General features: G+C 42.1%; 1 protein-coding gene across 4 annotated transcripts; it reads left to right on the top strand.

The window, feature by feature from the left end:
- TP53BP1 (tumor protein p53 binding protein 1) lies at positions 1–26,248 on the top strand. 4 transcript variants are annotated; one of them, XM_014251197.2, is made up of 27 exons: positions 1–275; positions 355–406; positions 476–563; positions 830–900; positions 1,540–1,698; positions 2,168–2,249; positions 3,134–3,279; positions 4,064–4,193; positions 4,565–4,656; positions 5,684–5,886; positions 6,860–8,051; positions 11,740–11,859; positions 12,477–12,713; positions 13,637–13,694; positions 14,909–15,001; positions 15,707–16,202; positions 17,186–17,338; positions 19,101–19,387; positions 19,688–19,864; positions 20,115–20,536; positions 20,668–20,859; positions 21,353–21,556; positions 22,102–22,314; positions 22,940–23,034; positions 24,021–24,220; positions 25,030–25,175; positions 25,911–26,248. In XM_014251197.2, exons 1-27 carry the CDS (start codon positions 105–107, stop codon positions 26,096–26,098), a joined length of 5,667 nt encoding a protein of 1,888 aa, XP_014106672.2. In that variant the 5' UTR covers positions 1–104; the 3' UTR covers positions 26,099–26,248. The 4 variants fall into 4 exon arrangements, 3 of the variants coding, with proteins under 3 accessions (XP_014106672.2, XP_087919203.1, XP_087919204.1); XM_088063077.1 differs by having other exon boundaries at positions 355–563; XM_088063078.1 differs by lacking the exon at positions 11,740–11,859 and having other exon boundaries at positions 355–563.
- The last annotated feature ends 926 nt before the right edge of the window (positions 26,249–27,174 follow it).

Here is a 27,174-nt window from a genome sequence, read left to right as displayed (position 1 = left end):
CAATCGGCTCGCGGCAAGATGGCGGCGGCGGGAAGTGCGGCTGGGTTGGGCGACGGGCGGGCGGCGTAGGGCCCGGCCGGGCTCCGCAGCCTGTGGCGTCCTGCATGGAGCGCGGCGGGAGCAGCCAGCTGGACCCTGGCTTCTCGCAGCAGGACACGCCCCTCCTCATCGTGGAGGACTCGCAGCCCCAGGGCGCGGAGGCAGACGTGGAGCGGGTTTGGCTCAGCGTTTTGGCTCGCCGGCCGCCGGCCCGGCGGAGCCCGAGCCCCGTGCTGGTGAGCGCCCGGCGTGGTGGCGGCGCCACCCGGCCTTGCCCGGCCCGGCTGTGACGCAGCCCCCGCCTCTGTCTTGCAGGACATCGTCTGCGGTCCTGCTGGGAGCCGGGCGCCGCGGGAGCGACTCGCAGGTAAGGGCGGGGCGCGTGCTCACGGCGGGTCCGGGTACCGCGGTCGCGCTGACGGCGCTGTCGTTGCAGAGCCCATGGAGAGCCCGGCCCGCCCGAGCCCCTCTGGACCGCGGGGCTGCGTCGTGGAGGAGTCTCCACCGCCCGACGGGGAGAGCAGGTACGTGGGGTGGGTCAGGCCGCGGGAGCCGCCATCCAGGGGCTCTCGGCCGCCGCCTTTCCGGCCTGCTGAAATCTCTCTCGTGCTGAGGACAGGCCGGGAAGGCGGGCTCGGTGCTGTAGAGGCCGTGCTCGGCCCCGGCCAGGACGTGCGGTGCTGGGGGCGTGGAGTGCCTGCTCGGTGCCAAATGCCTCCTCGGAACACGAGCCGCGGGAAGGCGGCCTGCGGGAGCCCCTGCGCGACCTTAGCGAGTGTCTCTGTTGCAGTGCCCTTGGAAAGGCCGGGGAACGAAGTGAAGGCGATGTTGAAGACTGTGCTTCTTCGCTGTGTGTAGAAGGTAACTTACTCGTTTCAGGTCGTTTTTTTGGGTTTTGAATCGGATCGACCGTCTGTGCAGTTTTTCAGTCGAGTTGACTCACTTGTCTCACCAGGGGCAGCTGTGCCGGTAGTAATATGTCGCAAATTGGCATCCTTTTCTGGAACTGATTTGTATGCTTTGGTGTTGGGAATTAAAAAAAAAAAAAAAAATTAAAAATGTTTGATTTATTATTGTTAGAATGGATCTTCGGGACTGAAGGTGGTTTAGAAGAGGCAGGGATGCATTGTGATCGTCAGGAAATGGAGCCTTATTGTGAACTGGCACAAGGATCCTCGTCATCAGAGGATTTTCAGACACAGGCTGTGTATTATCAAGATTATTTTCTCTTCACAGAATGAAAGTATGCTGCAGTTCCTAATGGCATTACATAGGCCCTTGCTGATTAATACAGATTTCTGAGTTAATGGCCACTGTCCCTGTTCTGTTACCGTATTTTAATTAGTACAGCTAAGATCAGATCAGTTAGTTTATTCAGAGTTTCAGCAATTGCCTAAATACTTTGCACATTAGAGGGTATGTCTTTTCTCTTATGAAAGTGATAGATGGCTCTTGAATTTTTTTTTGGTATACACATTTGTAATGGATGTCTGGTGTTAGATACAGGCATGTCACAGCTGCAGTTTGGAGTTCTAGAGCTGTCGCAGAGCCAGGACTTTGAGAGTGACTTTGTGCCCGGTGAGGGAGATGCTAGGTATCAGCTTCACTCTGGACCTGCTGTTCTTTCTTCCAGACTTGTGAGGAACGAGTCTAAATATGGTAAGTGAAAATGATCATAGATGTCTTCTTGCTGCTGCGTAGATTCTATCTAGTTTCTTTAAATTATGGAAGTTATGGGTTTTTTTGACAGGAAATATGGTATTAGTAGTTTTCAAAAATGGGTTCACAGCTCACTGGTAGATGCATAGAATTTTTCCCCCTCTTTCTTTTGGGCTAATTAACTTGTTTTCTTGTACCTGTCCAAGTGCTATCTTTGATTCTTTCACTTCTCTTTCGTAATTTCTTTCCAGAGTATTTAGGCAATCTGATACTGAATTCCCTCCCTGATAAAAACCTCATTCTGTTTTTGTTTTTTTTTTCTTCTTGTTATCATAGATAGTTAATTTTTTTTTTAATATAGGGCTTGTTTTGGTATTTGTGTAAATTACAGACCTACATTTTCTTATTAGTATTTTATTCCAGATGATGTGAGTAACAAATATTTTTTTTTTTATCTCTCTCTTCCTAGAACTTTGTGGAGTCAACACAGAAAGTGACTCCAGCACAGAAGCACATGCTGCTTTGGAAAGCCAGGCAGAGAAGTCTGAAAGGTAAAACAGTCTGTCTTCTATGTAGGTCTTTTGTGGACATTCTAGAAGCTGATTTGTGTCTTTTTTTACTAGATTTTTAGATGTGGGAGAGGGTTCAAGGCAAAAGAGAAAGATGTACTGCTGAGACCTTTTTGCAGCAGTGCTAAGGAGTGCTCTCAGCATTCCTCGGTGAGAAAAGATGTGATGTCAAACTCCTAAACACAAAGATATTGATAGGTTTGTTTTTACAAGTGCGAGTTCACTGTGTAGTAAAATATGCCAGTAATTTTGCCAAGGTGATATGACTGGAATATACTAGAAGCAATACTTAATTTTAGGTCACAGAAGTGACTTAAAGAAGTCAAGAAGTTATCTTGAAATAGCTTAGTCGCTGTAGCGTGGGCTTTGGCTGCACAGGAGAAATGTGGAGGCTAAGTGGTGGGTATTCCAGGATGCTTTTGAGTATTTGCTATTGTAATCTTTATGGTTTTAACTGTTTTTAAGTGTGAAATTTCAGTTTGTTGAATAGTATTTGTTCTATCTGGCATAAAATTTATATGATATTTAGCTCATCTGGTTATTATTGTGTTCTGCCACAAAATAACGTTAAAGAGGTGAAATGAAATTCCTAGACTCTGCATTGAATAGAAGTGAGTAGAACAATCTGCATTCCATTTAAGCATCACTTAGATCAGTAGAAAACGTAAAAAACAATTCTAAAAGTATAACTGATCAAAGATGAAAGTGTTACTTTGTCAGAAGTTTGTCTTCCTTCTCTCCTTTTCTTTTCCTCTGTTATACATGAGTGAATACCTTCTATCTGTTACTGATAGATTTTCTTTACAATATTGTCTTACTCCATATGCTGAATTTCTCGGGTCAAAGACTGAGTCTTGCATTTCCAGAACTCTGCAGGAGGCAGAAGAACATACCAGAAAGAAAATGCCTGTCAGTGATGCCAGTAAAACTGAGGAATCCCTTGTTTCTGGTCATGATGAGTCAGATATCTTGTCAACTCAGGAAGAGATGTTTCCCGATAATCATGCAACAGGTAACAATAGACAAGCAGAACCAAAATGTCCATCCCGGAGACAGTTATAAACATTATATGTACTTTATCTTTATAGGCATGTAGTATTTCAGAGTGCAGAGCATCGTGAGAATTCTTCATGTATTTTCTGCTATAATTGAGAACCCTTTGGAAATGAAAGGCCACGGCCTCATTCAGTAGAGTATGGAACAATGTCTAAATGTCACTTCCTGTTAGAATGGTTACTGGCTTGTCAAGTACATTTAATTTCCTTTTTTTTCTGTGCTGTTTGAAGAGCAAAACCCAACTTTTATCCTATTCTGAAACAAATAATGACACACCAGTGTGGATAAGTAGTGTAGGCAAACTTCTGCCCAGTGGTGTCTACTCTGATCTGATCTTGTGAATTAACCTTCTGTATCCAGAAGATTCAATGACAACCTTCCCCTCACACTGAGTCAGTGGTCAGTGCAAGGTGTCTTTTCTTGCAAGAACCTTGCCAATATTTGCATTCTAGTGCTGGATCAGGAGTGCGGATATCCCATTGGGGTTTTTTTTAAATTCCCATGTAGGAAGACTTGTACAGTCTAAAATCTGTTCAAAATTTTCTTTTTCATCTGAACTATTTTGTGCTCACATTTCACATACTGAACTTCTGTGTGCAGTCCTTCACCATCTCTGAAAGTCAGGTTGTCATTGCCTATCTGAGAAGGAGCTGTGCAATAGCATGAGTTTAATTCCTTGGAATTTTCTGATCACTGTGTTTTTTGACCATATTTCTGTCTTCATTTCCTTTTGTTCAAAGCCACTGCAGGGAGTGGCTGTCCAATAATCAGGGTGGAGGAGGGAAGTTCTCTGGCCTGCACCCCTGCCTGCAGTCTGCAAGTCCTGCAGCTCTCTGGACAGACATTCGTTGTACAGGAGGGTCATTCCATGTAAGCAAAAAATTCCCAAACTCTTTCAAGAACTTCATTGTAGTAGTGCATTCCCCCTACTCTCTTTGTTATTCAAGGATATGTGCTTGATTTTAAGCAACCAAGTGTTTTAGGTGATAAGTGTTTAAGTGTTAAGTTTTAAGTGTTTTAATTTTCCACTATGAGAGGAGCATGGCCTTATTTTGCAATGAAATGAGCTAATGGTGACCATGTGATCTTCACTGTCGCTAGTCTCTTACTGGTGAACACCTGACACTTGCCTTTCATGAGAAGAGTTGTATTGTGACAAGCTGGAGCTTGATAGGAGGAGAACTTAATGCATTTTTTAGTGAGGTGTGGTTTTCATTTCCCTGTTTCCTTTTGGGCTGCAGTGTCTCTTCAGATCTAGTTATTCCTCCTCCTGTTTCCTTTGGACCCAATGCCCTTGTCCCCAGCAGTCCTACTGAGCAGGAGCAAGCAAAAGGTAACATTTTTTTCTGCATAGAGTCTGTGGTGGTTGTGTTTCTGTGCACTGGTTTAGTCAGAGCTTGCAGCCTTTTCAAAATCTGTTAAAATTATGTTTAAAGAGTAAAGCAGGACTGAGAACAGTGAAGGGGTAGATGAAGGGAGATCTGTATTTGTGACTGTTGTTTATGATTCTCTATATTCTCTCTCCGCTATTGCTATTTCCTGCAAAGCTGTCACAATAAAATGACTACTGTTGACTAGTTCCCCTCCACTTGAAAGAAGGGAAGTGCTTTGTATGGCATACAGATTTCTGCTGGAAGTTACATTCCTTCTTTAGGGATAAGCCATTCTTGCTACAGGCAGAAACCTGTTTTAAGTCTATACTGCTAGGCCAATAGGAAAGACAGATAAGAATTACATAATATGAGTTGTTTTACTTTAATATAGACAATTTCCACAGTATTTTTAAGACCTTTTATATGCTGTAAGTGTGTATCCTAAATTCTGATGTCTAAAGAGAAATTATTTGATATGATATGTTGGTTATTAAATATTTTCTCTAAGCACACGTTTACCATCAGGGATAAGATACCCATCTGTGCAAGCTTTTAGCATGATAGACAATCAAATACTCCTTTTTGAGAGATTCCTGTCACAGAATGTGAAATACTGTTAGAACAGATATTTTGTTAGCTGGGGTCTGAATTTTGTTGCATTTTAATAAAGATAGCGAAAGGAAAAGGAATATCTCAGAAAAATGTTTTTTTATAAATTTCAGACACTTTTTTCCTAATTGTAGAAGTTCTAGACTTGTAGCAAAATAGTCATGTGAATTTTTAACAGAACACTTTCTTCCCCCTTTGAAAGTAAAAATACGGATGTTTTTGTTGATCTTTTTCTTTTGTTACAAAAAGAATGCCCCTGGAGACAAGATTTTACAAAATTGAATACACCATTGAAGACAAATCTTTTAATAGAATGTTGGAAAGTTAGGTACAACACAAGATTTTGCTGCTAATACCTTTTCTACTCTTTCAAATCAGATGAACAGATGGATATATCTATCCCTGCGGAAGGAAGAGAACTGATGAAAAAGCAGAGAGGAGATACACTGGGGGAGATGGCCCTCCCTTGTGTCCCTCCAAGACCTCTTGTTCAGCCACAGGCTTCAACTCCAGTGTCCCAGAGTGCCCCAAACTTCTTTCCTGGATCTTTACCTATACCATCACAACCAGACTTCTCTCATGTAAGGGTTCATTCATGTATATAGCTTTTCTGAGGTTTTTATATGGCTGATGCAGATGTGTTTGAGTCAACCTCTGTTCTTTTGTATTGAGCTTCCCTACTAAGCTGGTTCTCATGAACCTCCCTGTTCCCACCAGTTGCAGTTATATATTAGTCATACTGTGTGGCAGCTTTTCCTGCAGAGAAAATGCAGAACAGCTTAAGAGGGCATAGTGAGTTACAGAACATAGAAGCTGTTGTCTTAGACTGCGCTGCCTTATCCTGAACTGCCTCTCAAACTGCATCATAAATTAGTTTTTTATTGGGCAAGACCTTAGCATCCTTGTTTGTGGGGAAAGGGAAGTTGTTCCATAAGAAAGCATCTTTATTCTCCTACAAGGCTAGAATTTATTTACTGCTTTTTTTCAAGCTGTTTATTCTTGCTCTCTGTTGTTTCCTTTGTACATTTTGATTCTGGAAATGATAACTGTTTAAAAGGGTTTAACAGACAGTTTGTGGGTTTATACCTAAATATTATCAATGTCATGAACTTGCTAGGAGCTTCACTAGTTAAAGCAGTGCTTCTCCTTAGCTGAAAGCAGCATTCATTATATAGGAGATATCACAGGGAATCTTTCCAGCACCCTTGCTTGCTTGAGTAAAAATAGCTACTAATTTGCCATATTTCCCCTGTATTTTATGATTTGGTAGTGAAAGATACCAAGGATTGTGTCTGACCTTGCCACAGATGTACTAAATGGTAATGCGTGGTGATAATTTTTCTTGGCAAAAACAGGTAAATCATGGCTCATATAAATGTGTGGAAAAAAAGTTTTGGATGTTTGTTTGTTTTTGTTTTCATTGGTTGTTTCTTGGTCTGTTGTTTTGTGCTAAGCTTGCTCTGATCCATAATCCAGTGTAATTTTTAGGAATAACAAACAAACAATCCTACTTGGGATGCCCTAATAATCTATGTCCCTCTTTTTTCATTTTAGGATATCTTTGTTCCAACTCAGAGTCCAGAGAAGAAGCATGAAGGAGAAGAAAAAACTTCTTTAAAAACTGCTTTAACCCCTTTATGCTTACCAGGATCCACAGATGCTTTGTCAATGATGTCTGCTGATGATTCTGTGTCACAGCCTCCAGAGTCGTGTGAACTGATGCTTTCTGCAAGTGCATGTAGCCAGCCCACAAATACAGACAACAGTTCAGGCTCTCTGAACACGCGCCAAGGCAGTGAGACCACACAAGTAGAGAGAACTTCTGAATGCAAGGCCTCAGACTCAAGACTCTGTTCTGTGGAGAATGATAAAATAAAACTGAATGTAGGTGATCAAGCACCCTCTGAAAATGGTGAAGAAACAAAAAAGGAGGACATTGGGACTGCATGTGAAATGCCTGTAGGACAGTTTGCTAGTGCAGGTGTTGCAGGAGATGGGCCATTAGCCCCTACAGTTCATCAGGAGATCAAGTGTATTTCTGGAAGTCAGGCTGCTGCAGATCAGTCTGGTCTGCCTGAGATTTTATCATATGCTCAAGAGACTTCCAAACCTGAGGCAGTTCATGAGACTCAGTGTGAAGAACAAGAAGAAAAACTGCAAGTAAAAGAGAAGCAAATAAAGGAGGATAGGTCTCCTGGTAATATAAAACTTTCTCACAAGTTTATTCTTGAAAGGGAAGGACAGTGTCATGAAGATACAGAAGTGAATGATACTTGTAAAAATAGCAAAAATGTAGTCCAGGAATTAGAAGAGAGTGGACCAGAATGTCAGGGAAAAGAAGCTTTGAAAGGTTGTACTTTGGATGCTGGGAAGGTGAAGAACGTGGATAAACTATCTTCTAAGGCTGTAGCAGGAAATGTGGCAAAGCTCAATGAAGTTTTAGCTAAGCCTTCTGTAGGGGAGTTATTGGAGCAGCACAATTTGCTTCCAAAGTTAAAGAGTGATGTCCAGTCAGAACTGGCATTGTGTGACAAAAACCATCCCGATCATTCAGAACTGGGACAGGTAATGATAATAAGTAATCAGCCATCACTTCAAGAGAGAGGGGTTGAAACATGGGTGGTTCAGCACAAGAATCAGGTGCTAAAGAATATGGAGGATACTGTTAGGACAAGGAATCTGGAGCAAGAAGAGCAAATGCAGCCACAGGAGAAGGCAACTTCTAAATCCCCCAGTCCTTCCAGTGGTAAGTGAATTTAGGTTAGTAGTTCACAGGTGTATATTTTGAATAATGTCAAGGACAGCTGTATACAATCCTCAGTGTTTTTAGGGAGCACTGCTACTGGATGCAATTTGAGCAGTCTCTTTTAAGAGCAGCACTACACTTCACTGTGTTATATGCAGAATATGACATTGCTGTTTTCCCCTGTGGTATAATTTTTGTTTCTGACAACAACAGGGTCCTTGAAAGGAACAGGGGTGTATTAGTACGTTCCCTCTTGTAGGTCTCCTTAGTTTCTTTTTCCTTTTTGTCATTCTCAGAGGAGAATTTTCTTTGTGGAGGTGTACAGAGCAACTTTGAGCTAGAAACTAATCTAGCAAATTTTTCATGAGATATTTTTAAAGTAGAATGGCTTTTCACTCGCATGCAAACTGTGGCTCAGCAGGTATTGTCATCATCCATTGAAGTAATTTAACACACAGTGTGTCATTATACAAGATGTGAGATACTACACCTGTTTTATGGAGCTTTTGCCTCTTAGCTGGCTTAATTTTTAAGCACAGTTCTCTACTCCTCAAATGAGAATGAACAAAGAATGATTTTAGTGTCAGAATATGTATTTCACCTCTATGAAGTCTGTTTGGAAAAGGGAAAGACTGTAGGACCTCAAATGTTATTTAATGTTAAGTTGAATGATGATGTTTTTGCTACAATAGTTTTAATTTCCTTTAACTAAAAGAAGAAAAAATAGCTTTGCTATACAGAAAATAATGCTTTGAGGGGATCTAGTCAAAATACTGGTCAGAAAGTTCAGTATGATCTAGGATGAACTTTACTGTGAACAAGTCCACAATATTTGGGACTACATGTTTTTTAAGACAATTTGGCATAGTCAGGAAAATGATACTGGTCTTCCAACTTAAGAACAGTATGGGTTTTATTAAATGCAGCAATAAGTTTGGCAGTACACCGCTGAAATTATGATAAAGATAAATAGCTGCAGTTACATTACAAGGTTAAATGTCAGGTTCCACTTCAATATGGGCTTTCACAATATTCACAATCCAAAATTTCCTTTTTAAGAGATCATAAACAAGATCGTGTTTGACTTCAGATAATATTTGGCCTCTCATTCTGTACTCAAAATGTTTTGCTTTTTTTCTTGAACAAATCGAAATGCAACTTAAACACATCACAGTTGGCTGGGTTTACTTTTTGAAAGAGTACTATAAGCCATTGTTTAAAGAAGATGAATTCAAAAATTAATGCTTGTTTGTGTTTTATGCATTTGTATTACACTAAAGGGCTGATCAGTGTTAGGAGAGAGTTCAGGCTTTTGCGATACTCTACCTAACTACCTTCAGACTCATGAAGCATGGTGGAAGAGTATGTAGAGTGGTATTTGCTCTCCTACCATTACTCAGTCCTTAAGGTATGAAAAGCTGTAGAGCATCCCTCTAGTCTTAAAGCAGCTTTGTTATCATAATAATTATTTTCATAATAAATATTTTAGGAGTCTAATCCCTTATCAACAAATTATGAAGCAGAAATCAGTAAGCACAAACTTTGGGTAAGGGCTTGCCAAGGGTAGTCTGTCCCTTCATCCAGGTCACTGATGAATAAGTTGAGGCTGGACCCTGTAGTGATCCCTGGGGTCACCACTAGCTATAGGCCTCCAGCTAGATTCTGCACCACTGATCACAGCCCTCTGAGCTCTGCCATTCAGCCAGTTCTCAATTGACCTTGCTGTCCATTCATCCAGACCACACTTCCTGGGCTTACCTGTGTGGATGTTTCAGGAGACAGTGTCAAAAATCTTCCTGAAGGCGGTGTAGACACCATGCACTGCTCTCTTCCCATCTACCCAGCTAGTCATTCCATCACTGAAGGCAGTCTGATTGGTCAAGTGGGATTTCCCCTTGGTTAATCTGTGCTGACTACTCCTGATAACCTTCTCCTCCATGTGCTTAATGATAACAACCAGGATGAGTCATTCCTTCGTCTTTCCATGGATGGAGGTGTAACAGTGGCCTGTAGTTCACTGAATCCTCCTTCTTGCACTTTTTGAAGACTGGAGTGACACTGTAGCTTTCTTTCTCTCCTCAGGTGCCTCTCCTGTACTCCATGACCTTTCAAAGATGAGGGAGTGTGGCTTAGGAGTAATGTCTGCAAGCTCCCATAGCCCTCATGGGTGCATCCTATCAGGGCCCATATATCTGTGGGTGTCAAATTTGTTTAAGTGATCTCTAACTTGATCCTCCTTGACCAAGGGGAAGCCTTCCTTTCTCTATACTTTCTCTCTTGCCTCCAGGATCTGGGTTTCTGGGGCACTGGTCTTATAAGTAAAGACTGAAGCAAAGCAGGTATTCAGTAACTCTGCCTTCTCTGTATTCTTCATCACCATGGCACCTACTACGTTCTGCAGCAAACCCATGTTTTCCCTAGGCTTCTTTTTGCTACTGATGTTCTTGAAGAAACCCTTCTTGCTGTCTTTGACATCCCTTGTCGTATTCAATTCCAAATGGACCTAAATCTGTTACACGTTGATGTAACATCTGTTGATGGTCATAAGAACATAAGAAAAGTTTATTACTTTTGATTAACTGTTTTCATTGATAGAACAGTTGAGACAGAATGTGAATGAAAGCATTTAAACTTTGAGGCGAGGCATTCACATTTCTTTCAGTTCTTGTGAATGCTTCTTTGTATTCTCTCTCATGGTATCCCTTGGTGTAGTAATTAGATTAGGCCAAATGTGGCCTAGCCAAAATTTGGCTAGCCTGCCAAATGTGGGTTTATAGGTTAGAAGGGATTGTGGTAGGAGTTGCTTCAATTTTTAAATAAAACACTTTTTAAATGGAGACATGCTCTAGGCCATGATATGACAGGAATTCATAAGCTGTTCATGAGGAGGAGTGGTTTGCCTTCACAATGTGTGAGTATCATTGTGCTAGAAGTTACCTACCCACTGCAAAAATACACTGAAGTTCTTGGGTTGATCTTCGGGATGTTGCAGTTGTTCAACCGTGACTTTAAAGCTTGTGATAACCAGAGAGGTGAGAGTTTTCAGACTTTTCAAACAGATGATACATAATGGTTTGCTGATTGGTCATTTTTCTATGAGAGGATTATGCAAACTACTTCTCTACGATGTTGAAAGTTTGCAAATAAATGCATGGGATGAGGCAAAAGGAATGAGCATTTTACTAGGTTTTTGATTTAGTTTGTTACTATCTGCACATAGTAAATCCACCAAGGCATGGTTTCCTTGATGGGATAGGCCACCTCAGCCATCATTCTGTGTAAGTTTTAGGTTATCAATTTAGGCAGCATGTAGCTCTGCCAGTTCATTTCTGTCCTAACCTTCATTTCTGTTTTTGACCTCATCTCCTTTTTTTTGAGGAAAATCCTGAGCATCTCTGAAGCAGAGCTGCATTCTGTAGAAGTCCTGTTCATGTCAGGATATTTAGTCTCCCCTTCTGTCTAGCACTTGGGAACAGCTGCATCAAATTGACCACTGTCCGGATTTTCACTGAGAGATTTTCCACATAAAATAGGAGGAGTTTCAGTTAGAGCAGCTGTTCAGGGAGGTTTCGGACAGCACTAGTGTTACACTTTTCCCTATTTCTACAGCACAGTGAACCTGTGCTTTTGATATTTGAACTAAAGTAGACCCTTGAAATTACTAATTCTGGTGCTCTGTGTCTTTTAGGAACCCCGTTTTGTTTTACTTTGCTGAAGGAGGGTGATGTCATTCAGTCCTTAACTAGCATAACACCACCTCTTACTGGCCATCTCAAAATGGGACCCAGGAGACACAGCACACCAATTGGTGAGTTTCACCCAAATGGCTCTGTTCTGCAGTGAAAGCATGGAAGCTTTTGATTCTTGGTGCAGGGTCTAATAAGATAACTCAAATGCTGCCTTGGCAAAAAAAAAAAAAATCCTGTTCTATGGAGAGGGCTTATCCCGTCCCCACGGTTTTCTTGTGTTTTCTGTCTCCAGCAAAGGTGTTTGCTCCCTGTGCACAGGGTGGTATGGAGCATGTCTTCCTTGCACTCACTGTAGTCCTGTGTACAACTCCATTAAAGAATGTAAAAGAGCCTTCTAAGTAGCAAAAGAGCTTAGACTACAAGAGGATTGCCTCCAGTATTCATCTTTTATCAGGACTTTCTCTGCTAGATTCACAGAACAGCACCCTGCAAGTGTTAGATGGAAAGAAGTCTGTTCTGCTTGGGTGGTAGTAAATTATTCTGTCACAATCTAAGGATAATACATGTGCTACAAAATTTTCATGCTTCAGATCTCTAGGAAGGGATTTCCACTACTGCAGCATTACTAACGATGCATGCAGTGAAGTGTCTTGAAACCAAAACTAAGACCTCAACCCCAACAATGTGAATGACAGTAGCTACTTCTTGTTTCTTGTTTTTATTTTTCTGTTTTCAGTGGACGATACTTGCCCAGACAGCACTATAGCAACCAGTGATGTTACAGCAGAGGGCACAATGGGGACCAACAATGTCACTGTGGAAAGCGTGGTGGTATCAGCAGATGTGACAGAAGTGTGTGAGAAAGGAGAGTCTGGTGTGGTTCCTGAGTCAGATGCAAAACTTTCTCTGCGAATGAACCCTGTTACCCCTGTGAATGATGGGAGCGAGGAGTCCTTGCCATTCAGCTTGGAAAGTAAGAGGATGAAACCAGAAGTGTATGGGTCCTACTGGATCTCAGCCCTAACTCAGAACCTCTCTGTGGCATTCCCCAAGACAGAAAAATTACAGGGGACTCAGAGACTCATTTTTCTTTTTGGGCAGTGTCACTTAAGTTTGTTTCTCTGTTTCTGCAATGCTCTAAGCAAGGATGAAGTGAGAGGAGAGGCCTCTGTCACGAGGAAAGGTATTTCCAGCACACTACAAATGGTTTGGTTTGAAAGGGACCTTAGAGATCATGTAGTCCTGACACCCTCGGTCATGGGCAGGGACACCTTCCACTAGGCCAGGTTGCTCCACGCCCCATCCAGCCTGGCCTTGGATACTTCCAGAGTTGGGGCAGATTCTCTAGGCAGCATGTAAAAGTACATCACCACCCTCACAGGGAAGAATTTCTTCCTAATATCTAATCTAAATCTCTGGTCCTTTAATTTAAAACTATTTCCCCGTGTCCTATTACTATCTACCCATAGGAAAAAGTCTCTCTCCTTTTTTCTTTTTTTTTTTTTTTTTTTTTAATAAGCCCCCTTTTTAAGTACTGAAAGGCCTCAATGAGGTGTCTCTGAAGCCTTCTCTTCTTCAGGCTGAACAAGCCCAGCTTTCTCAGCCTGTCTGTAGGAGGGACTCTCCAGTCTTCTCATCATCTTGGTTGCTTCCTCTGGACTTGTCCATAATCTGGACAAAAAAGGTTTGACAGGATTTTAATCAGAACAGTGGCATTCAGTCTAATAGTCTAAAACTTGTAGAAACTTAGGTCTGTTCTGAGAATTTGGATGGGGAAGCCTCGGGCACCCTTTGTCCAGTGTTGCTTAGCTTCTCTTCACTGAGTGTGTGGACCTGGGAAAGGTCAGGAGAGTTTTTTTGGATGATGCCAAAATCATCCTTCCCTTCTTGTTTCAGAGCCTGCAGCCAGTGACAGGAAAGATGGATCCTCTGCTGCTGCTGAGGCTGCTGCCAGGTAACTGGGCTTCTTGCTGGGCAGAGTTCATACAAAGGTCTGGGTAGATCCTTTTTTCACACATTATCAGCCGCAGGGAAAAAAAATAAATTAGAAGACAACACAGGAGCAAGGAACATTTTAAAAGTATATATGACATTAACTCTTCAGCTCTTGCAGCAGGTTTCAGTTACATAGGTGAAGTGGGAACCCCGCTTGTTTGTTCATTATGGGCTCTGTGGTTCCTGCTAATGTCAGCATTTTGCCTGACTCTGATTGTAGTCGAAGCCAGAAATTCATGTCCTGTGCAGTCCAGAATGCAAGTCTGCTTTGTCCCTCTTCTAAATTTCAAATATATGGGTTTCTGCTTTCTTTAATTGGGCAATTCTCTGCAAAGAATCTCTGAGAAGTTCTGAAAGAGAATTGTTTTTTTGGTATAAAGCTGATAGAAACATAATCAGTTTATGGATATACAGAAATCACAGGTTAACAAGTTGACCAAAACATTGAGTTATTCCCTTGGTCTTTTGATTTGTACGTATCTATCTTACATCACGTTTAATGTCTAGTGTTGCTTGATTTAGCTTGCAGGAAGTAATGTTTGTAAGTACTAACAGGAATCTCAGTAGGAAGACAGTGACTTATAGTCACCTGAGTGAAGCATAGTGGTTTGAAGTGGTGAGAAAACTTAGGAGTAAAGTCAGTATCTTCTTGTTACAGGACTGCTTGCTAGATGGTAATCATGCCTCAATGCTTAGGGTGAGTGATAGTCATTTCTCACTGGTTGAGGATGGGTTACCTTTGTAGGTACATGAACATGAACTCTCAGGGTCTACTTTATGACTGTCATTCCCAGTATTTTTGCAGTGTCATGAAATTCCTGAGAAGTAAGCCATAAGCGGTCTAACTGTGTCTCCTGGTGGTTACCAGAGGCAGTAGATGCTGAAACTCCTGATGGTGCTGCAGTTTTCCACACAACGTTTTCTGGAATTGTTCCATTGCTCTTGGCTATTAGGGTGTCTGCAGAAAGACAGAAATGCTTGTGCAATTGCAGTTTCTTTCTTGATCTTTGAGACAGATCATCTTACTCATTCTGTGGCTGTGTAGGTTAATCAACTCAATGTTCTTTGTTCTTACAAGGAGCTAGAGAATTCTTGTTTTGCTGTATGAGGGTTTTCTCACTTCCTGATGCATTTTTGTTTGTTTGTTTGTTTGTTTTAAATCTGCACTGCTAGCTCCCAGAAAGCATCATCTGTGTTTAGTCATGTCTGTGAAGTTCATCGAGAGGATGAGACCAGAGGTCATGGTCTTTCCACTTCTTCATTTAGGTAACTCCTCACAGTCTTTGCCTGCCAGTCCTAGTTGGATTTATATCCCTATGTGTGTTTTCTACATCAAAGAAATTGCACTAAGCCATTTTCTTTGGGTGACTTAGAAGGTTGGGGACAATGGGGTAAGTATACTAAATCTGTATGTTTGTGTCTCACATGGTTATCAGGCTTACCTTTTGACTGAGCAGCCATGTGGTTCCAGAAGACTGATATGCTTTAGTGAAGTCTTGGGTTTGAGAAAATTGAGATAATTTTTAAGGCTGTTTAAATACCTTTTCTGTCTCCTCTTCTAAGATGTTCTGACCAGTTTTGTTTGTTTGTTGTTGCTGCTGCTATTGTCCCTCTTCCAAAGGACTGTACAGCTGCTTATGTTACAGCGATCAGGGTGCTGCCTGGAGAACTAGAAGTAAAAATCTGCTTCTTCAGTGTTTTCCACTCCATCTTTTGATAGGGACAGTGAGGGCTTGGTCTATGTAGAAAGAGTAAACTAAGTTTCAACAGTTGCATTAAAGACCATAATGAACAGGGAGTTCCAGCGCTGGGTGAGGCACAGCTAGAAGGGAAAACAGTCCCTCCTCAAAGTCCTCAAGCACTCTAGACACAGGTGGGGGTTCTTTAATACTGCTTTCACTTGAGTGGCAGCATATAGGTTGTCTTGTTTTCTTAATCAATAGTTTTGATCTGTGTGTAACTGGTTTGCAGGGGGGATCTGTACATTTTTCCTGGCACACAGGAAGATGCTGAATTACGTACAAATCCCAGTGATTCCCAGCAACAGAAGGCAGATGGCAGTGGTGGACAGATCCTAATTCCTCAGAGGATGCAGCAGGACTGCCATCAGCGATCTTCTTGTGCAGAGGACGGAGAGTCTCTGGAGACTGATGTTGTAAGCACTCAAGCAGAAGATGGGAGAAGAATGCAGAGAAAACAAAGTAAGGCTATTAAAATTGATCAAAGTCAAGAGAGGTGGAAAAACATCAAGAATAAAGGGATCCAAACTACAGAAGGTTATCTTTTTACCCCAACAACTGTTACAACATCAACACAAACATCAGAAGAAATCTGTAGACAGGTGGAAATGGGAACCAGTATGTCTGGGCAAAGACCTGGGCAACAAGATGTGAACATTCAAACCGATGAGAGTGGGGAAAAGCTTGTCAACACCTCTGGAGATGACACAGACTCTTTGCACTGTCAGGTGGGATGAGGGCTGCCTGTATTTAACTGTTTTAGGACAGTAAAGTCTCCCTTCAGCCAGTAAATTCATTAACAGCTGGTTCTGTTGAGAAAAGGCCAAGGACCACTTTAAAATGTTAATATCACAAGCTGTCCTTAATCAACTGCTAAAGTAGTAGTATCTGGTAGTTCACTGGGCAGCATGAATTTGGGAAGTAAATCTCCCCATGTATATTTTCTGGAAAAATGTGACAAGTTTTGGTTGGTTGGTTGATTGTTTTTGTTTGGGGTTGGGTTTTTTTTGGGTGCAGATATACTTAACACTGTAAAAACTTTCTCACTTTCTTCTGGCTGGAGATAGAAGTTGCACGAAATTTTGAGTGAAGGGTTTGATGCTTTCTGTTTTGCATCAACCAACTTCTGATAGCTTTTTCTCTCATTTCATCTGCTGTCAATGGGTAAACATATGTAGGGGGAACTCCTCCAGAGAAACATTCTAACAAGATGAATAACTTCAGATTAGTACTTTGTAAAGTATTGCCGACTCAAAAACCCTCACTGCTTGGCTGTTACAGTTTGTATATACTTTTTAGCAACAGAAAGACTAGAAAAATTATTTTTTACTAAATCTGATTTAAGACTAATGTGTCCTGTGGGAAATAGGAGATTAACAGGGCCATAAAAATACAGCAAGAGGGATGTGATATGTCTGAGAGTCCACTCAATCAAAGAGTATCAGAAACCATGCTAAACAAGCTTGCTGTTTCCTCCATGGGCTGCTGTGATTTCCCTTCCTCTACTTGTCAGCAAAATGTGTTCAGTTCTCCTTTGTTTAAGTCACTTGTGTGTTATTAATTGTGCATTAATTTGTAGCAAGATGCTTAAAGGTTCCCTACTCCCGTACTATAACATGGTAAGAAACTGTACTGCAGAGGTAGGCCTACTCAGAAATAGTTTGCTTTTTTGTTGTGATCTGTTTTGTTTTTACTGTACCCTCTACTACAGGGAGAGGAGGAGTTTAACCTTCTTCACCCACCCAAAGGCCGAGTTCAGCATCGCCACATGCGAACCATTCGAGAAGTGCGCACTGTTGTTACCCGTGTTATAACAGATGTTTACTACATCAATGGTGCAGAGGTGGAACGAAAGGTAGTTGAGGTAAGTTCCTGTTTGTGGTTAAATGGAATGAGAGATTGGCTGAAAAATAAAAGTAGTTAAAGTGAGAGTGTATTTTGGCTGCAGAAAACAAGTTGAATGAACAAATCCGTGTGCTGTGATGACAAGGCTTTCTTCATGAGCAAACTTGCAGGCCATTTAGGGAATGGCAAAGACTGTGGTTTTGATGCTTGTATATTTCATGCCAAGTGTTCTGAAGACACATTCAAGACCCAAAGAGCTCAACAAAAGACTTAACTATGTGCATCCAATTATTTTAAAAGTCTTGGAGTTTTGGCAGAATAGAAATATTTCAGAATGAGCAGAAATTCTATTAGTAAGCAGAAGTCACTTCTGCCTAAAAAGTTGAACTATGTAAGATAGTTTAGCCTGTTTCGCAGTTCAATGTCATTTTTAACAGTCTTTTGAGTTCTGTGTACCAGATCCTGTAAGAGGTCTACAAAAATCAATTTAAAACTGAGGAACACAGCAGCCTTTTATTAGTACACCTGTGTTGTAGTATGTACATTCATTAATTGGAAAGTCTTTAGGAAATCACAAAGTTAGCTGAGAAATGCTGACTTGATGGGCACAATAATCACATCAGCCTGCTAGCAATAACATGTTACTCCTGTTCTATAAAGGTAAATAACCTGAGTCTTGTGCTGTGTAGTCACAGTGAGTAATGACATAATAGGATAAACTAGTTCAATGCTTTTACAACTGATACTACACATGAAATTCCTTATTGTAACATAAAAATGGAGAAGTCCTGAAATAGGCTTACATAGTTTGTGTAATCACAATCATATAACCATTTCTGCTTTATCCATCACTTGATATCACTGTTTTGTAGATACATGTTTTTTATATCCATAAAGCTTTAATAGCTCCAGATGACAAGCTGTCTGAAATTGATCTTGGATTATGAGCAATGAAAGGCTCCTAGTGTCTCATGTATTTGTTGCAGTCTTACACTCTAGAAGGGTGGGAATTATTCACCAAGCCAGACCAATTGGATACCAAGCCAAGCTTTGCCGTGTTGCTAAGGAAATTTCCCTGTCCAACCATCCAGGAAGCCACGCTGGCAGTCACAAGTGTACCGCCTGAGCTGGGACTGAGTCCCCTTCACAGTGGACAGCTCCAGTGAGCTGATGGGTGCCCTGCTTGAGTCCCTACACACCCCACAGTTGCACAGGCAGATCAGGTCTCCTTCCTCACCAGCTGGACCCCAGGCTTCCCACAGCAGAGTCTCAGACATCTGGATCCTTAAAAAAATTTAATCTGGTTGCAATAACTAAATAACAAAATAACAGTTTGAGCTGGTGCCTCCAAGGAGAGACCTTGAACAAAGGGCACCCTGGGCTTTTATACCCTTAGAATCTAAGCTGGAGAAGTGTGGGAAAGTCTGAGGATCTTTTGTTCCTGCTGTGCCTCCAAGTGTCCAGGTCCCATAGCCTTTTGCCTGGGGCTCTTGCCCCACGGGAGTCAACATGCTGCTCCCACTTGCAGCCCTGCACTACCTATACTGAATATATTCCTCAACACTGCTGACTGAGTTCTTAATGTGACTTCTTGATACAGAGCAGCTGCGGGCCTGTAGTGAGAGATGCACTATCTACCATGGATTAGCCCAGACTGAAGTCTGTATGGCTGTCATCAGCTTCGTGAATGTGGTCTCAGCTTGTCTGCTTTTTGGACTGGTGATTGTAAAGCATCTGGCACTTGCATCATCTTAGACAAACCTCTTTTTGTTTCTTTTAAGGAAACTGAGGAGCCTGTAGTGGAGTGCCAGGAATGTGAGACTGACATGTCCTCTAGAACTGCAGGAGGCTCATCGCTGACCTCAGGGGACCTTGGTGATGTCAGCTCCTTCTCATCTAAGGCCTCAAGTCTCCACCGTACATCCAGTGGAGGAAGCAGTGGTCACTCTGCCACGCACAGCAGCAGCAGCTCAGGGCGAGGAACTGGAGCTGTCAAAGGGAAAGTGTGTGGGACAGAAAGCAGAGAATTTGCTTTACCCGTTGGCAGAGGCATCTTAGGAAAATTGAGGTAAGTGCAAAGTCTTGGGAAAAGAGGAAGAGATCTGGCTTGTAAGTGTGAAGCAGGGTAGACCTAAATCAAAGGTTTTCTGAGAAAGATCTGTCTTGATGAACAGAAAATAAGGAAGGTTGTATTTGCTTTTGCATCTATTCTTCCTAAAGGAGCAGCTTGTTTCCTTGTGAGGCATTGCTTTGCAGTTTAGCAGCAAAGAGGCAGACTTTTGGGTATGTTGTGAGAGCATCAAGAAAATGGGACTATCCTAGTGAGCTGGCTTCTCTTCTCAAAATGGTTAACTCATAAATTCTCTAGCCCTAGGAAAGGAGCTGGGCAGCCTGCATCACCACTCAGAGTTAGCCAGACAGGAGCACTGCTTTGTGAGGAAGAGGAGGACTGTATGCCTGGCACTCATCAGGGTGGCAGAGCACCTGTGACACTTCGTGGACGAGGAAGAAGAGGACGCCCACCATCTCGAACGACAGGAACAAGGTACCCTGGAAAAATGAGACTGTAACTTTAATTTATTGCAAGAAAGAGAGTGGGAAACTTCTGTCTTAATGTCCTAGAGGAAAGGAGTACTGAATATTTCAGAAGTTAGTTTTTAGTGATATCATGTAGCAGCTGCAAGCACCTCACCCAAGTATTTTATACTTAGTAATTGTTTTTTCAGATCCCCCTTCTGGGAATGCTTTTTGTCTTTTTTTTTTTCTCCCCTATCTGGGACTGCTTTTTTCTACAGAGATTTAGCTGGACTGCCAGGTCTGGAGGATCTTTCAACTACCGCATCACCTGAGGAGAAATCATTTGCTCGTTCAGTTCGACTGCCAGATGGAGGAGAGAAATCTGACACTTCTCACTTCTGTGCCTTACGTCGAAGTGACTCTCCAGAAATCCCATTACAAGGGGCGACTGCTCCTTCAGACTGTGCAGACTCATCCACTGGGAGCAGCTTTGTGGGCCTCAGGGTTGTAGCAAAGTGGTCCTCAAATGGGTACTTTTATTCTGGGATGATTACCCGAGATGTCGGAGCTGGAAAGTACAAGCTACTCTTTGATGATGGATATGAATGTGATGTGCTAGGAAAAGATATTTTGGTCTGTGATCCTATCCCACTGGAGACGGAGGTAACCGCACTCTCTGAAGACGAGTACTTCAGTGCAGGTAAGAGCAGTGCTTGAGTTTCATCCTTGGTTTTCTAAGTTGCTGTATGTAGTGGGAAATGGGCACTTGTTCCAGGAAGATGAGAAGCCTGAGTATGGCTGGCTAACAGCTATTACTTGCTGTCTTGTCAGGTGTGGTGAAGGGACACCGGAAGGAGTCTGGGGAGCTATACTATTGCATTGAAAAGGAAGGCCAGAGGAAGTGGTACAAACGAATGGCTGTTATCCTGTCTCTGGAACAAGGAAATAAGCTCCGGGAGCAGTTTGGGCTAGGTCCTTATGAGCCTGTCACCCCCCTGACCAAAGCAGCTGACATCAGCCTTGGTAAGGAAAGGTGCTGTTGAGCTGAAAAGTGCTGTCTGCTGTTCTGTGTCTTGTGCCTTTGAGGTAACTCAAGTACCTAATCTGAATCGCCAGTGTTTAAATGTTTCTGGATATTCAGTAATGTTTTTGATACTTTATAGTGAGATCTTTGAGATCCTTTTATTGTTCAGCATCAGAGACTTAGTGGTGTTGACTGGCTTGTGGAAAGTGGTCAAGTGCTTCAAGGACAGTGATGCTTGCTGTACTTCCATACACTTGGTGGATGGCTGCTTTGATACAAAGTCCCAGCAGTACTGGGAGGAAAACAGACAAGCAGGGTACAGGGCATGAGAAGAAAGATACATTTTTTTTTTTCTTGCTTTCCTCTGTCAGAGGTGGTGGCTTGTATCTTCTAGGTACTATGGAGTTCAGCCACTACTGTACAGTTAGGTAGGGTGAAAGCTTGTGGAATTTGGTGACAACTCATGATTAATCCCTGCATACTATATTGCAGATAATCTGGTGGAGGGGAAGAGGAAGCGACGTAGTAACCTTGGTTCTCCCAGCACTTCCAGCAGCAGCACAACTCCTACTCGTAAAGGGCAGGAGAGTCCACGTGTCCCACCAGCCTCCCTGTCTGGGAAAAGGAAACTTATTGCTTCCGAAGATGAGCGATCCCCAGCTAAACGTGGCCGCAAGTCAGCAGTAATAAAGCCTGGTGAGAACTTGAGTTCATCTAGTTTTTTCCTCCCTGCTTTTTCTGTAATTGATCTTTCCACTTTCCATAACTTAAAGGTAGATGAGATTGCTGGGTTTTTTTTTTTTTTTTTTGGTTCTGCATGATTTGAGACTGATTCTCAGTCTCAAATTCAGCATTCAGCATTCAGAAGCCAGAGATATTTTTAGTATAGTCTGAGTATTTACTTGCTATCTTTCCAGTTGTGCTTTTTAGAAATGTTTTGACTTAAATATTGTGATTTGTCTCTCTCCTTTCTTAACTCTTTAGTCAGTCCTGGAAGCTGTTAAAGGGACCCCTCAGCAGTCAGTGTTGTTTCAGGATGTTGATAATACTTGCAAACTTGTCCCATTAATGTTTTAAGTTGAAGATTCTTTGCAACCAAAAGAATAAAAGACCCCTACCTAGCCTAGTGTCATCCTAGCCCAATCCTGCCTCTGTGTCTCCTGCAATAAAATAGTGAGTTGAACAGATTCCCCAGGTACAACATACATTTGAAGACTTACAGCGCTTCTCTCTCTCTGCAGGGGCTCTGAGAGGTGGAGAGTTTGTAAGCACCTGTGAAGGTGTAGATTCTGCAGATCCCCCAGTACTGGAGGGCAACCATGGACCCTTACCCCACAATAAGACCCTCTTTTTGGGCTATGCCTTTCTTCTCACCATGGCAACACCAAGTGACAAACTGGTCAATCACCAGAAGCCATCAGATGGTCCCACTGGGAGCAGTGAGGAGGAAGAAGGTGAGGCAAATCTTACCCATTGCATTTTCAAGTGAAATGCTGTGTCTTTAGGAAAAATGCTGGATAGTGTCTGATAAGACATTTGTGTGACTACTTGTTTACCCTTTTGCTCTTTAATCCTTTGCAGAAAGGACCTAGGACTCAGTCTGACTTAGCCAACTTGCGGCCTAAGATGTGACAAACCTCAGTGATGATCATAGGCCTGTTCAGCAAGCTAAGAAAGGTGTGAAAATTAGTGAGATCAGCGTTGTCAGAATAGTATAATGTAAGAAGGAAGGTTTTGAGAGATAAGGGATAGTGCTGGTGAGCATAGAACTTGAAAGCATGCATGGATTACTCCAGTTAGCCTATGCTGGTGTCATGTTTCATGCAGTTGAAGAAGTGACAAGGTGCTCACCTGGCTTATGGTGTGCTGCCCTCTCTGGTGTCCCCCTCCCCTTCCCCTTTCTTTTTTTCTTTTTCTTTTTCTTTTTTTTTTTTTTTAACTCTTTCAGTGATTTTCTCTAGATATTCTTGGGAGAATATCTTGGCTGGGATCCCTTATTGGAATGGATGAGGGCTTTGTAGACTGTGGTGTAAGAACATAAGCAGATAGATTATAGTCGAAAATTGAACTTTCTGTTAGATTTTTTAGAGATGACTCCGTATGATAAACATTACATAGCAAAACAGCTGCGAGCAGGAGCTGGCTATATCCTGGAAGACTTCAATGAAACCCAGGTAAGGGGTTCACCTACTAATCTAGAAAAATAGTCACAGAATAGTTGAGATTAGAAGGAATTTCTATAGGTTATCTTGTCCAACTGCTCTGCTGAAAGTGGGTTCAAATAGAGCAGATTGCTTAGCTCCTTGTTCAGTTTTGTTTCGAGTTTCATCAAGGATGGAAACACCATATCCTCTCTGTGCAGCTTGATCCAGTTAAGAAAAAAAAGGGAATTTCTTGTATTTCAGTTTGTAACTGTTGCTTCTTGTCCTTTGAGTGGATAACACTGAGAAGAGCCTGGCTGCATCTTTTGTACACCCTCGTTTCAGCCATGAATATGCATTAAAAAGACTACCCAAGCTTTTCTCTTTTTGATCTTAACAAAGTCAGCTCTCTCAGCCTCTTCTGGTATGTCAGGTGCTGACATAGTGGTGGTCCTTGGCTCCAGCATGTCTGGTGTTTTTGGTATACTGCAGAACCCGGGAGTGGATGAAGCACTCCAGATGTGGTCTCGGCACAGGTGTGTGCCTTGGAACACTTAGAGGTAGAGCTCTTCACTTACCAGATCTACTTGGACAATACTGTAATTTAGTGTGGCTTTTACTTACATTTTCTTTCTTTTTTTTAAAATAAAGAGGGTAAATTGCTTTAGGAATATCTTGCTTGAGGAAGCAATCTTGTCTAGTGATTTATTGAGTCTCAGGTAAATCATCTCTTTTGTCTGAACTGGAAGAGAGCAGTTATACAATGACTGAGATAGCAGTGATACAAAAACTACTAGGCACAGTTTTTGCCTGTGGACTGCAAAGCTTGGAATGGGATATTATGAAACAGATTCTGAAATCAGTACTACCTTTATCTAATTCACCTTTCACATAATATGGCAGTGAAAATCAGGGTTTCAGTTGTTTTCTTCTTTAAACAGTTTAAGCAGCAGGATAATTTCGGGGGTTTTTTTGCAAGCATTGTTTCCCGTTTACGTGCCTTGTTTTCTCCCCTGAAGTGTAATGCGGCATACCAGTGTCTTCTAATTGCGGACCAGCATTGTCGAACTCGGAAATACTTGCTGTGCCTTGCCAGAGGGATCCCTTGTGTGTCTCATATCTGGGTCCATGATAGCTGTCATGCTAACCAGCTTCAGAATTATCGGAATTACCTTTTGCCAGCTGGATATAGCCTCCAGGAGCAAAAATTGCTAGAATGGTGAGTGCCAAATAATCATGATCTGAGTCTACAGACTCTTGGAGAGACCTGTTACACATGGGAGGCCCTTGAATAGCTACTAATACTGAAGGTGACCCGAGTACTGCTCCCTATACTTTCCCTTCCGTATAGGAACAGCACTTCCATCTCTTTCCTTGGATTTACAATGACCTCTAATGCCAAGGTATATTTGAGTGCCATATACACAAAAAACAGAATCTCCTTGGAAGTAAGGAAGGCATCAGTCTTCTCATGAGGAAGACAGAATTCAGACAAGGCTTCCTACACCCTTGGCTAAATTCTCTAATTGCTCAGAAATGGATAAAGGAGAGCAATACTATGTTATTTTCCTTTTCCCTTGGTACATTTTAAGCTAGTTTCTGCATTTTCTATGGACTTCTAATCCAGAAAGTCTGTTTTGAGATGACAGAGGAAGTCAGACTCCTTAGGCAAGCTGAGGGGCAGACACAAATTTGTAGATAGTTGTAGGCTTTTGGGCAGGAGACTGTCTTCTGCTCAGCTCTGTCAAAGTGGAAGCAATTTGGATGTGCACAAGAAAGGTGGTTCAGGATTAGGGAAGAGTTCAGCTTAACTTTGGATATAGGCTGCTGTGCATACACCCCAACAACACTATCTAGCTACATTTTATGCTCTATGAACAAAGGATAGTTACTCCAAGTACTTCAGGGAGGGGTGGTAAGAGAGTGGGTCATTGTATGCAAGATATTCAAAAAACAATACATGGGAGCAAATCAGGTGACTAGACTACTAGATATTCTTACCAGTCTGCATTTCTCTTAACTCTACAGGCACCCACGAGAAAACCCATTCCATAACCTGAAGGTTCTCCTGGTGTCAGACCAGCAAGAGAACTTCCTGGATCTGTGGTCTGAAATTCTCATGACAGGGGGAGCAGCATCTGTTAAACAGCATTACTCAAATGCTCACAACAGAGGTACTCATTGGCCCGTTTCTCAGGGAATCCTATGCCACTGTGGTCTTTAGTATGGTCTAAAACCATGTGGGATGATTTACAAGGTTTCTCTAAGCAGAAAGGAAGGCAAGGACAGACACTTGGTACTTGAATGTAATCTGTATATAGATTGCATCTAGGAGACCTATCGTGCAAAGGAGATGCTGCAGCAATTCAGAACATAAGACATCAGTTTCCAGCCTATGTTGAAAGGGGGAAATAGACAAGAGTTGCTCCTGCACCTTCTATTGGTCTCTCAAATTGTGTTTCCATTGTCCTTCTGAACTTGGCTGTCTCTTCCTCTCCATATGCAATGTAGGCCCTAGCTCTTAGAGACTGAGGTCAGGACTCAGGGTCATGCCTATACTGTTGGCTACTGGTTTTCTCCTAATTTTCTGGACTAAAAGGCATATTTTCTTGTGAGCTGCAGGGTTGCTGTAGGCGTGTCTTAACTTTTACAATGAGAATTCATTGTCTAGGAATGAGAAGACCTAAGAGTGATTCATAGTGGTGAAACACACTGATCTGCCAGGCTGGATGGGGCTTGGAGCAACCTGGTCCAGTGGAAGCTGTCCCTATTCATTTTAGGGGATGGAATGAGATGAGCTTTAAGGTCCCTCTCAAACCAAATAATTTAGCATTCCATGCTTCTGTGATGTTCTGCTGCAGAGCAGAATCCTCTTCACCTGACAGATGCCTGTTTTTCCTCCTGTACAGATCTTGCTTTGGGTGTTTATGATGTGGTGGTGACTGATTTTTCCTGCCCAGCTGGCATCCTGAAGTGTGCAGAAGCTTTACGGCTGCCTGTTGTCTCACAAGAGTGGGTGATCCAGAGCCTTATTGCTGGGGAAAGAGTAGGCTACAAGCAGCATCCAAAGTATAAACATGATTATGTCTCTCACTGAAATGAAACTCTGTCCTGCTGTCCAACTGTCATGCAGACTGTTTTAAACAGGTTTTAAATGTTTGTGAATTGGGCAGTATGCATGGATTATTGTATATAGTTTTATCTGCTGGACTTTTATGATTAAATAAATGTTTGATCTCTTGTGGTATCTGCTGCTACTCCTCATTATCTAAACTTATTCCAGGGCAATGCCTTTAGGAAAGGAGTGCAGAGAAAAAATAAATGCTTTCATTTCTCTGAGCTGAATAGCACTAATATTTGGCTGTGAGTAAAGCGTGAGCTCAACACAAAGTCAGTTACAGAGGAAGGGGTGTTTTCCATTGGCAGTTCAGGGCAGTGGCATTTCTGTTTGTTGGAAGAATACCATGTTGTGTATTCCTCCGGTTTGCTGTTATTTCGATTAATTTCATTAAGGTGCTGCTGAAGTCAGTGCTTAGAATTTCTTGGACAAGTGTAATTTTGTTTTGGCTACCTCTTTTTTTTCTCTATCATGACTATATAGCTATTAACCGGTGTTAGTGGAGACAAGCTGTACCTAACTAGAGATAGACACAGCCTTGGACAACTAAACTGCTGGGAGACTGAGGTACAAAGAGTGTGTTGAGTGCTGTCTATCTTTAAATGGTAATGGGATAAATCATCTGCTTCTGAGCTTCTGTATTCACATCTTAGTGTTCAGATGGCATAAAGGCAAAAGCTCTTCACTCAAAAAGTGCTCTAGGCTGAAGGCCTTCCTCCATCCTCATACAATCTTTAGTCCCTTGCTTTAAAAGTGTGAAATTTTTCTCAGTGTATTTTTTCCTCTATCATTTCATGGCTCAGGCATTTCACTGTGTTGCTCTGTAAATCTCACATCCAAACTTCAACACTTTGTCAAGCTTTCTAGCTTTTTCCATGGTCAAGGACTTTTAAACTTTGCATCAGGCACAGTCCTACCATAAACAGCTGAAATGTGTGGAAGGTGCCCAGTCTTGTACTTGCTGGCTGTTGTTACTGTGTCTTTCTGAGTGAGCAGAGATGACTTTTTCCCCCCAAGGACAAGTAATTTCAGTGTGAGCTGTGTGCAAATACCCT

The sequence above is a fragment of the Pseudopodoces humilis genome, chromosome 16 (assembly GCF_049639895.1).
Source record: "Pseudopodoces humilis isolate 2021_Gansu_Grassland_sample_001 chromosome 16, ASM4963989v1, whole genome shotgun sequence".
In the NCBI taxonomy this organism is placed as follows: domain Eukaryota; kingdom Metazoa; phylum Chordata; class Aves; order Passeriformes; family Paridae; genus Pseudopodoces; species Pseudopodoces humilis.
Note: the sequence above shows the minus strand (reverse complement) of the source record. Positions and strands in the feature narration are given on the sequence as shown.